The following is a 13,713-nucleotide window of genomic DNA, read 5'->3' on the forward strand; positions in this document are numbered from 1 at the left end:
AAAACGAAATGTAAATACAAAATTTAAACATATAATTATATACAAGGGCAAGAATAAATTGTAAATTGTTAGACATGTTCTATCATACATTGGACTATGTTCAGAAGAAGAAATAGTATAATACTGTTGACTAGCAGCTTAACATATAAAAGACAAAAAAATGTTTTAACCAGTTGCTGAATCCTCCATTGTGGCACTTTTTATACTTTCTTGTTTCTAGGCCTATGGACTTTCAGAAAAAGATGTTGCTACTATTAAACTACTTAATGAAACAAGAGACATGTTGGAAAGGTATGCAGAAAAATATGCTAATAATTGATGTTAATATTGAAATCGTATCCACTGGATTAAGGAAGAAATGCTGGATGCACTCTTTGACTTAATTTTGGTGGATAATGTAATTTAAAGGTCAGTGTTTGAATTCTTATTCTGGAGTGCTTTATACAGCATTTTGTAATAACTATGCACATTTGGCTGTTTAAAAGATGGCTGTCACAAGTTGTACAGGCTTGTTCTAGTAAATTATGTTTATCTAAAGAAATGACATTGCATTATAAAGCACTATGTAAAAACATTGTGAGTTCTCTGCTATAGTAACAAGTCAGCTCCATTGTGATAGTGTCTGTTTTTAAGTTCATAGAGTGGGTTTATGTCAGAAATAGAATACATTTTGATACTTCTGATTTTATATTGTTTCTGTTAATTCAGATTGTTAAAATGGGGTGGTCACAGACAGATTTATTGCTATATGCTGAAAATAATACATTAATCCTTAAGCACAGTGAAAGTACAACTGGTGCGATCGTTTCTCCTCAGCTTTTTAAAAGAATGTCAGTGAGTAATGACAAAACAGGTTTTATGACTCAATGTAAGAACTGAGGAGCAGGCAAGTCCTTCTGACTGATGTGGTTCCTGTGCCCCATCCCCCTATTAGAAGAATTTGCAGCTCAATTGTAAAAAATAATGCTACCCAAGACTGGTTGACAAATTTTTGTGGGGCACTTTTGTGTGTTTCAGTCCAGATTTTAACAGAGTTTTGAGCTCGTGCTTAAATAGAGGATTCAGTCGATTATTGGACAATATGGCAGAATTCTTCAGACCCACAGAACAAGACATAGGCGATAATGGCTCCATGAGTAGGTAAAAATCTTTGATGTGTTTTAAAAAAGTAAACCCATTTTTCTTTCTTTCATTGAAAGAAAGAAGTAATGTAGCTATTATTTTGGTGAAGAAATTAAGGTATATGTTGAGGTTTCACTGAGGGCATGCAGCCCATTAATTCCAAAAATAAAGCTAAACCTTGATAGCAAATATTCCAAGTTTTGCTGCTCTTAGGTCAAATTGTATTTCATAATAATTTTGATGTATTTCATGTTTACAACATAATTAGTAATGGTTGAATAAACACAGCCATTGAAAACATGGCTGACGTTTATTCAGACCATGTGACATACTCTGTATGAGGTATCTTGCATGCTGTTTGAATTCCGTACCACTGTTCCCATTCTACTCCAGTAGTATTTGAAGGATACAGAGCATGTGGATGGAACTGTCAGTGTGGTTTACTTTATTCATTTGTGTCCCTTAGGTGGGGATGATGCTGGTATGATCTCATGCATGTGTTTAACTGGTCTCATGCATGGGTTTAGTTTCCTTCAAATGCTACTGGAACATGAATTGAGCCATAGGAGACTGTGCTGATCACACATTTGTAAAACTTAGATCAATTATTATGTATCTGACTATGAAAAGGACTTTGCTGTAACACTGTCAGGTCACATAATGGTTATTGATATACATAGTGAGATGCTGTATATATAGATATTTTATTTGACTTCTCATTAGTGACCACAAAATAGCCTTTCCAGAGTTTGAGGCTTGCAAGGAGCATAAAAAAACTTTATTGACCCTCTTCTCTGGTTGTATGTGTTTGTATATCCATTTTACTGTATTGTTAAACATATATACATTTGAAATGCTGTTTTAATGTTAACTATTTTAATGCCTTGATGTTTGCTGCCTTGATAAGCCTATCTGGATGGAAAGGCAGCATATAAATGTTTTAAATAAATAAAAATACTCTTGAGAAGATTCCTTGGCAGGCACGTGGTACAGGTATCCTACATTTTTTACAGCTATTTTTGTGAAGAAGGGCAGCCTACATGTTGCAGAAGTAACTTACAAGACTGATTTTTGTGCTGAAACTACCTCACTGGTTCTTTTCCCCAGTCTTTCTAGTGTCAGTCTTCCTTTAGCCAAGATAATTCCAATAATAAATGGACAGATCCATTCAGTCTGCAGTGAAACACCTAGTCACTTTGTTCAGGTAAGGAAGAGTTGCATACTTGCTGTTTTAAGTTTATTAAAACCATCAGAGTTTGTGGGTTCTCTGTCAGCCTGTACAGTACTATTGTCAAGACTAGACAGGTATTAAAAACTTGAAATACTAGTTCTCAGTCTTGAAAGAATAATAACAAAGAGACAGTAGTCCCCCCTTCTTGTCTGGAAATCAACCACTTAATATCCATTGTTAATATGCGCTAAGTATTATTTATACATGTACTACAGTTATAGAGCTTTAGCAAGTAGATAATACTAAGGTTTTTCTTATATAACAGCTCATCTTTTTAAGGTGTTATTTAGTGCTGTACTAGTAGTCTTCCTAGCATATCCAGATGGCCTTTAGGAGGTTGGAATTCTAGAGTCTAGACACCAGAGGTGAAATCCTTTAAAAAAGAATTGCAAATTATATTGCTCCAGGAAATATGGTCAACTAATGAAATCTGTTTAACAGGGTATATAGCTTTTTTCAGTTAAAGCTCGATCAGGTAACAACAGTGGGTGCCCTAAAGCAAGTCTGGCCTGTTTAATTTTTAACAGACAATACAATGTATCTCAGTAGAACAGAAGGCATCTTCTTCATTGGCCCTGTGTGTATAAAATTTAGCAATGATTCCCTTATATTAAAATCAGTTTATTTGCCGCCTGTCAGAGATAAAAACACCCTTTTGAGTAATTGAAGGACACCAAGGGACTTAATTGAAAAATTAGTAACATCTTATCCTGATGCTAAGCTGCTAATTGCTGGTGATTTTAATGCTAGAGTTGGACCTAATGATGAGCAATTACTGAAGACTAGAGAGATAAGTGGTTCTGAATTGGAAGAGATGGGATAGTTTTACAATTTTGATAGGGAGTCCTTGGATATGAAGATAAATGCAGTGGGGCTGAGTTTGTTGGATTTTGTTATAAAAGAAAGATTGGTGATATTGAATGGGCACAGGAACATAGACAATAGGGGAGAATTTACATGTATATCTTTAAGAGGAACCAGTCTGGTTGGCTATTTTCTTGTTTCATCAGGGTTAGCAGTTTGTAAGTAGAGGCCTTTATGTTAGGAACCATTTGCCTTTGGCCCTTACTATAAAGGGGAATCGTGTTGAATCCTTGGTTTTAGAGCAGGGGAGGCCAAACTGTGGCTTGGGAGCCACATGTGGCTCTTCTAGACATGTCAGAGACTAGAGGTCTCTGAGTATTGCTGTAGGCATACATTTTATTTTATTTCCCTCCCTTCCCTCCCTTTCCTTCTTTCCATGTCTTTCCCTCCCTTTTCCTTTTTTCCTTCCTTCCTTCTTTCTTTCCATGACTTTCATATTTTCAATAAAATGTTGAGGTTGCCAGGTCTGACTCAGAAAATGCCTGGAGACTTTAGGAGTGAAGCCTAGCAAGGATGTGACATTACTTTTGTGATGTCACTTCCAAGTCAAAGGTCAGGTGATGGCCCTTCCCAAGCTCCACCTTCCGATGATGTCACTTCCAGCATACTGCACCAAAACCCCACCCCTTCCTGTGATGTCACTTTCAGGACACTCCCCCAAACCCGCCTCTTCATCTGAAGTTGCTTCAATGCATCATGTCTTGTGGCTCTCAAACATCTGACGTTTATTCTATGTGGCTCTTACATTAAGCAAGTTTGGCCACCCCTGTTTTAGACAATGAGACCAGTTCGCTAGTCTCTCTCAATGGAGATAAAAGTTAATGCCTTTATGTCCTCTCTTAATTGTAGAAGTCTTATACAAGAGCTATATATAGCTCAGGGTATGAAAACTTCTAAAAAAAATAATTGGCTAAACTACTGAATTCTTTAAAATCTGTCTTTTCTAGAACATCTAACTCAGCTAAGAGTTTAGATTTTTGTAACAACTGGTTTGATAATGAATGTAGGCACTTGAAAAAGTTTATTCAGTATCCACGTCAGAGATCCCTTGATGCATTACTTTGTTTAAAGCATGATTTTAGGACTTTGATTAGAATTTTTTAAAAAAACATAAGGCAGTGTTAGAAGGGCGGAACTTGTTGATCACTGCCCCTAGGAGTAATGACCCTAAGGAATTCATTGGTAACACCTGCGTTTAGCACTAAAATAACAGCTCCTATTTATATTCCTGCCAAAGACTGGGAACTTCATTTTCTAAACTTTATTCTTCATCAGCACCTATTAATCATATGAAAGAAAATCTTGAGTGATTACCCCCATGGCCTAAGGTTTTGTCTGCAAAAATTGAAGAACTCCTTAGCAAAATGAAAACTGGAAAGTGCCTGGTCCAGATTTGATCCCTATTGAGCTGTACCAACATAACATTGCTAGGTGGAGCTCTATTTTGGCTCCAGTTTTCTCAGTGATAAATGAAACTGATATGATTCCAAGTGGTTGGAGACAAGCTATTATCATACCTATCCTTAAAAAAGATGATAGGGCAAATCCCACCAATTATCATTGAATTACCCTTGTCTTCATTAGGAAAACATTAAGCTTCCTTATTACAAAGTTGTTATCTGAAAAGATTCTAGGCCCTGAGCAAGCAGGCTTTGTTACTGTAAGGTCTACAATAGGCTATTGTTTAGTTTTATATCATTTAGCCAGGAAATAGACATCAGCACCAAGAAGTAAACTATACATGGCTTTTATGGACCTCCAGGAGGCCTTTGATTCAATTCTAAGAGATTGTCTATAGGACAAACTAGGATATTTGATTGATCAAAGACTGCTATAGTTAATAAAGAAGTTATACAACTCTCCCTTCAGCTTGGGTTCATTGTAGTTTGGAAGGCCATTTGTCCAACTCTTTCCCTTTACAGAAAGATGTTTGACAAGGATGCTTTTCAGCCGCATTATTGTTTAATTTGTGTATAAATGATATGACACATTTTTGAGAAGCCCTAAATTTTACCCATCAGTGTTAACTAATACCCCAATATCAATGTGGACAACACTGCTGGCTAGGTCTCCTTTGGGCTTCGGTGTTTGTCAAAGGCTTTTTCAGAACATTGCAATGCAGAAGGATTGACAATAAACCATGAAAGGTCTAAGGTTATGGTATTCTCTAAATCTAATCATAAATACAACTGACAAGTTAATTGGAAATCTGTAGGGCAAGTAACAAGGTGTTCTTATTTAGGAATCTATTTTCAAGCTAATTTGGCTTGGAGAGCCTACCTTAAGAATTCTCATAACCAGGCCTTGGTTGCGATAAAAGCCATAATATGTTTTTTTTATAATAAAAGTGGCCAGTTTGTCCCTGCTGGTGTTTCAGTTTTCAATGCAAAAGTAAGTGGTCAACTTCATTATGGAGCTCAATAGGGATCGAGGCCTGCAGAGAAACATTAGATTCCCCTTTGTTATTATTTTTGCGGAAGATCACAGATGTGCTAAATTGTGTGGCTAATGTTTCTCTAAGGGTGGAACTGGGCATGCGATCTCTTGGAAGCATGGGCTTGGGCAACAGCCTTTCGGCCCTGGTTGAAAATTCCATTTGCCACAGAAGCTGTCACGTGTCTTTATTTATTAAAATCTGATTTATATGTCACTCCATGGAGGAAATTACTGGAGACTAAACTTCAGTTGTTAGGGCTCAACAGTAGTGAGTTAGTGAACATGGGAAGGTTAGCAATATGCTCTTTGGTGAACGCGCACTTGTATACTTCGGATCTTTTTGAGTACTGTGCGGTGAGCCCGTAAGGTACGCTCTCTTTTGTATCTTGGATTATTCTATCCAAAGGTGCCTATACCGTTCTTAGATTTTTTTAACCTTTCCATGACACAGGAGAGCATTTATGCTTTCAAGATTAAATTCTATTCCCTCAAGTTATTCAAGGTTGAATACAAAGCGTTCCATATTATGAGACTCTGTGGCTGTACTACTGGATAGATAGAAACTTTGGAGCATTGTTTATTGGAATGTATTATTTTTCGTGGTATAAGGGATGTGTGGATTATAGGGGTGTGCGTTTCGGATATCTGATTCGGGTAAAATACCCGAATCGGGCCCAATTCGGAAATACCGAATCTAAGCTTCCCAAAGCATTCGTAATGCTTCGGGAAACTTTGGGGCCCCAGGGGTTAAGATTAAAGGACCCTTTCGCAAGCGGCAGGGCCCTTTAAACTTACCCATTCCCTACTTTTACCCCCACCCCCACTTACCTGGCACCGTGCTGGACGAAGCGGCCCTCCTGCCTCCCCACTGGCCTCTGGCAGCAGTGGCCCTCTCTACTGGCCAGCTGGTCAAGCCGGCCATGGCTGTGCAGCACCAGTGGCAGGGAAGCCCTCTCTCCCGGCCAGCTGACTGCGCCGGCCGCGGCTGTGCAGTGCCGGCAGCAGGGAAGGCCCTCTCTGCCGGCCAGCCGCACAGCAGCGGCAGGGAAGGCCTCCAACGGCCAGCGTGGCATTATCTCCAGCCTTCCGCCTGACCAGGTAAGTGGGGTGGGGGGGGTGGGGTTAAAGGGTGGGGGTGGGAGTTTAGGGGTGGGAGTTTAAGGGTGGGGGTGGGCCTCCCCCCTCCCCCGTCATTTCAGTATGCTCCAAATCTTTATGGAGCATACCAAAGCGACTTAGAAACCCAAAGCTTTTTCCTGCTTTTTCCCCAAAGAGGGAAAGCAAAATCTTTTTCGGGTGCACACTCCTAGTGGATTATTAAAAATACTTGAAATTGCACTAGCGCTCTACCAAAAATAAAGAAGTTGCTGACAGAATAGATTGATTTAAAATATGCTACTCAAAAAAGTAGAAAGAGGTGGTGTGCTGTATTCAGGAACCCTTGTTTTGAACATGGATAACAACAGCAATATAGCTGAGAAGTGCTGAGCATTTTATTCTGAGGATCTGGTGTTAGAATTCCTAATGAAGACTCCATTCTCGCCCTCTTGCTGCTGGGCTGGTTATCGGATTTAGTAGCCCTGGTGGATGACCTGTGTCTTCCTTTTGTATACTCTGTTCTGCATTTACTTTTGATATGGTAGAAGCTGTAACTGTTAGCCTAGCTTAAATAGCTAGCAGAGATGTCAGGCCTCACTCTTGAATGGCTCCATTGTTTTCTGTTGGAACTTGCTTCTTCTTGATGATGCTAGCTGGGTCCCTATGGGACTGAATCTTATGATTCCATTCTACTAACAGTCTTCCTTTTGTGGTGGCTGTGCCATTTGGGATATGGGACCATAGCATACAATCCATAGGGTTGGATCCAACAATCTGTCAGCAGACGGCATTAATGGTCACACATTCTGCCCACCCACCACCCCAGCAGCCATTTCAAACCTCAGGAAAGTAAATGCACAGGGTCGTGGGACCTGCATGGTGCAAGCGCCACATTGGGCAGAGGGGGGGGTGAAACTGCCCTTCTTGCCTCTCCCAGCAGAAGAGGTCTGCTGTTTAACATCTCTAGGAGAGATTACTCAGAGCTTAGTTCAAGTGTGGCTGTCTCATCTGGGCATGCTCATTCATGTTTTTGTAATATCTGGGAATGACTATTTGTAATGCACATCATAAAAGGGTTACCCTTGAAGATGACCAATTAGTACAGACTTCTGTTGCTTGTATTCAGAGGCGAGTGCAGGAACACATCCAACCTGTTTTGCAGGTGGTGTGTACTAGCTACCAATTAACTCTTCTTGTTCATCTACGCTTTTCAGTGAACTGTATCTTCTTGCCCTTTCTTTTTTCTCCATCTATTATACTGGTTGCTTTTATATCCCTAATAATTTCATACCATTGATTTTACTAGCCACCCGTTGCTGAAGAGGAAGCTCATGTGAGTAAAAGAGAAGGGAGTTGTTGTTGAGGAGAAACCTCAAACTAACTTGATGCATGTGACAGTGAGATTGGTCACTCTCCACATCACCCCTTTCCCCCCTAAACAGCTATATTTCCTGCCTAGAGGAGATCTGGAACTAAGGGAAAGATAATTTAGGAGCGCTTGCCCTGTTCTAGTGTGCTTTGGGACATATGTTCTGTGATGTTGTCAGTCTTAAGGACTTCTTATTTGCTGTAGTTCCAAATTCATTTTTACTCTCTTTTCAGGACCTGTTAACAATGGAACAAGTAAAAGATTTTGCTGCTAATGTGTATGAAGCTTTCAGTACTCCTCAACAACTAGAGAAATGAACTGTGTAACAAGAGGAACACATGATGTATTTATCAGTGTCTGCTCCATGTGAATGTTTTACTTAAATAAGGAATCCCATGAACATAAGAATGGTGCAGGATCACAGACCACAAGACAATGTACAGAAATACAACTTGTAGTTTTTATATTGGAACAGATTTCAAAACCTGATTTAAAGTAGTGGAGAGAAAAAAATCATTGTGCTGTAATAGCCTAAGAGGCATAATTAAGAGGCAATCTTAGTTATGAACAACTTGTTTACAAAAAAACCTCAGTGCAGTCATATATCCTGAAAGATGTACCTTTGTACTTAAAATTGTGCAGACTGCAACAAAAATAGAAGCCAGACCTTGCTGTCTTACTTAGTAGAACGGGATTGGGAGAAGAATTTTTTCAGACCTATCATCACTCAGTGAGATCATTCAGGTTGGAGAAACAGTTTTCATGGATTTGCTGAGGCAGAGGACACAGCTGGATATTTCGGAAGTGGGAGAGAATAAGTAACTGTATCCAGCAAACTCCTTGCATACTTTCTCTCTTAGTGGCTTTTAGGTGAAACATCTCTTAACATCAAACAGATGTTAAACAAGGCCACACTTTCCTGTGTCTCTTTCCCTCCTCCTGCAATGATCTCTGCTAGAGGGGCTACAAGGAGACTACTTTATCTCCAGTGTAATCGATCTAAGAATGCAAACACAGCAGTGGGGCTACAGTTTCGACACATGAAGGTTTTCTAGCTTGGAGATTAGATATGACAGCATATGTTCAACTACTATGCTCTAAGGAACACCATGCTGAGTTCTTGCTCTAATGTTTCAGACTTGGAATAGTTGGGTTTTAGAAAATACTGTTTACACTGCTGGTAAATAGCTACTGCTGTATACATTCATTTGTAAATATTTTTAATTTGTATTAGTAGAAACCCTACAAAATGCCTGTATCACAGTAAAGTATTTTAATAAAGATTGTGTGCAGTAATTGTCTAAATACAAGAGAATGTCCATATATCTATCAGTGTTGCTCATACAACTTTGATAGTGGGAAATAACCAGTTTTGCATTCAATTTTAAACTCATTTCAATGAAAAGAAAATTAAATACGTTCAATTTGTAACAGGAAACAGTCAGTGCATTTTAGTCTTCTTGCTGCTGCTAAATAGTATTCCATAACAAGAAAGTATAACCTAATTCCAAGCCTATTCCTGAATTAGATTTTATTCTGTTGTGTCATCAGCACTCAGCTGTAACTATTTGGATAGAGAGCAAAGGCAACTCTAGCTGGATGCCAGCACTGATTTATCACAAAACTTCCCTGGAACTGTATAGATACAACAGCTGTAGAGAAGTGTTCCAGGCAGTTTTAAGTGTATCACCAACATTTAGATACATTTATCAAGTTAATTAAAAATCAATAAACATCCCTCTAAAAGTGCAGACTTACATGAACCACAGAGAGAAGTACAATCCTAATAGTCTATTGCTTTTGTAATAGGCAGTTATGTATAGCTGCAGACCGTTTCCAGTCAATCAAGACTAAGATCCAAGTTGTGCTATTCGGCTGCCCTTCTAGGATTCTTCATGACTCAGGGCCAACTATACATGATAGTGTCTAGAGGTCTGATGTGTAGATGCCACTGCCACCTTTTAAAAGACACAGTTCCCCTCCCACCATGGTTATTTTGGCAATTGGAAATGGAGGCGGGGTGGGTGGGGAAAAGAGCACCTCAGCCTGTTACACTGCAGGCCTGATCAGGATTGATCCCTTGCAGCATTTTTAAATCTCTTTAAAATGATGGGTTGACCACAGATCCCACCTATGAAAACTATCATGTCTAGTTTGGCCCCCATTGACAATGAAACTAATCAGAATTAATGTCTTTACTTTTAAATTTACAGTTAGCAAAATGAAGGCTTGCTTTTAAAAAAGCTGTTGCTTAAAGTCAGTATGGTAAGTACCAGGCTTAAGAAGCCAGAGGGAGAAAGTTGTACTTCAGACTGTCTCTGTCTAGGGTTTTCAATAGTTCAAACTTAACAGCTTTTCAAAGCCAAAACCTTGACTTTTTAAATGTCAAACCTTTTATGAACTTCTAAGATAACCCAGATTTCTTTCTGCTGCATTTAGTGTGCTACCTGTATAGACCTTCCCTTTTTCTAACACAGACACTTACAGATAGGGCCCAATTTTTCTGGAAAAACTTAAGTAACAGGATCAGTGTGCAGAAACCCACCTACACACACACACACCCAATAACACCATGTTGACGGAGATCTGATTATCAATACAAGCGTTATGATGGCAACTGAAAAGTAAGGGATGCTTGTGATTAATTTACATTGGTCAGCTGCAGTGTCCAGCCCCATTCACAGGGCAATTTACTAAATGGTAATGGAGGTATAGCTACTACCATTCCTTTTTCTCCTAAAGGAATCCATTTCAGTGGTTCTCCATATCCAATCATTTGTACCTGAAATAGAAAGGTTGATATTAAAAGATCAGATAAAATCTTAACTGAAATAATCATTTAATAAAATAAGTTGTAACTGGATAGTATTCTTCCACTTTTAACTAGAATACTATGAAACATGCTTTGCTTTATTTACCAAACCTAGTAAATTATATCCCCCTAGACAAAGCTTAGAATGAGAGAAGATATTTAAGTCAACCCCCAGATTCAGCTCAGTCATGCTTTGTTGACTATAGGTACACCAGGTAAATCCTTAATTTCAGTGGAGTCTACATAAAATCTACATTGTCTCCATGGAGGCATATCTGCCTCAACTATGCAGGTGACTGGATTAAAGCAGAAGGAGACTAAGGTTCTGGAGATGAGAGGAATTACAAATTAACAGTATGAGTCATAGTCACTTAGAAACTCACCTGTTTCAGTTTCACTTTGTTCTTGCTCCTGCCTATTTTCTTCAGCTACAGGCACTACTTATGATGGTTTACAGTTCTATTTTTTAGGGGACTAGATAATGGCAAAATCAGCTGGTCCCTGATGGGGGCTGAATACTTATCAATGAAAGGTTTGATTAAGCCAAGTGAGCTTAGTCTACACTAAGTAGGAAAGCCAGAAGTGAGCCTGACATTTCTCATACTAGCTGCATTTTAGTTAAATGTCTAAAATGCTGAAAGTTTTGCTAATGCCACATACATTCAGAAAATGCCTGGAAATCGGACCTTTGGACACTTACCGTGAAGGGTCCTTCTCCTCTGAGGAAAGGAGGACATCTTGGGTGATTCCCACCATCCAATCAGGGAGGCAGGAACTAACTTTCTTCCTCTTCCTGTCTAGCTTGTGGGACCACCCTCTCTTAAGTTCAGGTGACTCCACAAAGCAGTAACATTGAATTTATCATTCAGCAACTGTCAATACTGAGAGAAAAAACACCTGTTGCATTAACATGTACTGTAAATAAAGCATAACCCGGAGGAGGTAGAAGAATGAGGCAGCAGGGTAGAGAAGGATGGAGACCCGGGGAGGGCAAGATGTCCTCCTTTCCTCAGAGGAGAAGGACCCTTCACGGTAAGTGTCCAAAGGTCCGTTCTCCCTCTGAGGCAGAGGACATCTTGGGTGCTCCCAAAGCAGTTTCCAGTTTCTGGGTGGGATGTGGTCTTCGTCCACGATCATGCACCGCAGTACTTTTCTATTACAGTCAGTGTCCACCAAATCATATAGTTTTGATTTGTAGCATCTTAATAAGGTCAAGACTGACAACCTTGTTGCTGCCTTGCAGACTTCTTCTACAGAAGCGTTCCTGTGTAATGCTGCACTGGTAGTAGCACTCCTCTAAGAGTGAGCTGGTATTCCACAAGGAACCTCTACGAAGACAGTTTTTAGGAGTTTCGATAGTGTACGTTTTGCTATTGGCACCTACCGCTGCCAAAGACATTTTCTCCCCCAAACTGAGGGGAGATATATTCAAGAACAGTAAGACTGACTTTCTAATTTGCACTGTTTGGAGCAGATAGGCCTTGAGCCTCCTTCTGACATCTAGGTTATGTCAGAGCCTCTCCTTAGTCTATTTAGGGTACAGGTAGAAGTACGGTAGCCTTATCTCTTGCAAACTATGCAGTTTGGAATACGCTTTTGGAAGACAGTACAAGGCATCACCTTACCATTGGGAAAGAGAGAGAGTTCAGGTCTGACAATCTTCTGGCAGACGCGAACATAATAAGGAATATAGTCTTCATTCTCAGCCTTCTCAGGGGAACATCCTTGACCGGTTCAAATGGATGTTTGGTCAGGGCTGTGTAAAATGTCTACTGAGTGAGGGCTTCCCAATAAGAGTTCTAAATTCTGAGCATAAACTGTTTTCTGAATGCTAAGAGAGCCTTGGCCACCTCTCAGGAATATCCCCATCTTAGGAAGGTGTTCCTTTCTATTTCCACACGGTTAAGCAGAGCAAGTCTAAAAGAGAGAGCCCAATCGGTCCCTGCTGTAATTTGACCGGAGAGGTCAGTAGGATGAGAGGTGGAAATATCACCATCTGTTGGAGAGTGGAAAGGCATGGTCTGTTACCGGTAAGGGTAGTAACACATAGAGGAGGCCTAATGACCACTGCAATGTCAGGGCATCTGCTTGTGGGTAGAACAAATCTTGTCACGTACCCCGGTAGTTGATGGCTGTGTTGGGACGCACACAGGTCCATGAGGTGTTGCGAAGTGCAATGTTATCCATTGGATGAGATGTTTCTTAAGGGACTATTCCCCTGTTGTCCCCTCAGCCAGTCTGCCTGGGCATTGGATATGCCTTTGATGTGTACAGTTCTGATCGAAGCTATGTGACCATCTAAGTATCCTTGCTGCCACCTTGTGTCGCCTCAATGTCTTGAATCCCCCTTGCTTGTTTATATATGTTTTGTCTGCAACCTTGTCCATACAGATCTCTGAACTGGAACAGGGCCAGACAAATTGTTCCCCTTTTTAAGTCATTGATAGGAAGACATGCCTAACCTGATTCTTACACCTGTAAATATTTGCTGTTCTTAAGGGGTCATGAATCTTTTGCTTTGCATTGGGTTGGTGACCTTGGCTCAGATGGGTTTTGATCTGAAGTGGTATCTGAGTGGGAAGATCTGTCTTCTCCATGATCTGTTGTTAATGAGATCTAAGAAAGGTCTGAAGTGATCTTGCCTATAGACGACCCCAAAGGTATTGCATTGTAGGTGGCCACTAGCAAACCCATCAGTTTCAATAGTGTCGTGAAAAGTGATTTTGCACTCCGATGACAGTCTCAGTCAGCTGTTTGGTCTTCCTGACCTTTTCTTTGGTG

General features: G+C 40.0%; 2 protein-coding genes across 4 annotated transcripts in view; one reads left to right on the forward strand and one right to left on the reverse strand.

Annotated features, from left to right (window-relative positions):
* The window catches only part of PEX3 (peroxisomal biogenesis factor 3), a 22,665-nt gene extending 13,264 nt beyond the window's left edge, over positions 1-9,401 (forward strand). The window contains exons 9-12 of one of the 2 annotated variants that reach the window (XR_008598275.1): positions 221-291; positions 1,018-1,136; positions 2,230-2,326; positions 8,354-8,462. Coding sequence is in view for 1 of the 2 variants with exons in the window: in XM_054999035.1 (XP_054855010.1) it covers positions 221-291; positions 1,018-1,140; positions 2,230-2,326; positions 8,354-8,437 (375 nt within the window). In the remaining variant the exon portion in view is untranslated. Of the gene's footprint in view, positions 1-220; positions 292-1,017; positions 1,141-2,229; positions 2,327-8,353 lie in introns of both variants that reach the window. The other variant, XM_054999035.1, reaches the window with a different exon arrangement.
* FUCA2 (alpha-L-fucosidase 2) overlaps positions 8,554-13,713 on the reverse strand; it is a 27,118-nt gene continuing 21,958 nt past the window's right edge. For both annotated transcript variants that reach the window (XM_054998929.1, XM_054998864.1), the window contains one exon: positions 8,554-10,902. In XM_054998929.1, coding sequence (XP_054854904.1) covers positions 10,762-10,902 — 141 coding nt within the window. In that variant the 3' untranslated portion in view covers positions 8,554-10,761. The remainder of the gene's footprint in view (positions 10,903-13,713) is intronic.

This window comes from Eublepharis macularius, chromosome 1, assembly GCF_028583425.1.
Source record: "Eublepharis macularius isolate TG4126 chromosome 1, MPM_Emac_v1.0, whole genome shotgun sequence".
Lineage (NCBI taxonomy): Eukaryota > Metazoa > Chordata > Lepidosauria > Squamata > Eublepharidae > Eublepharis > Eublepharis macularius.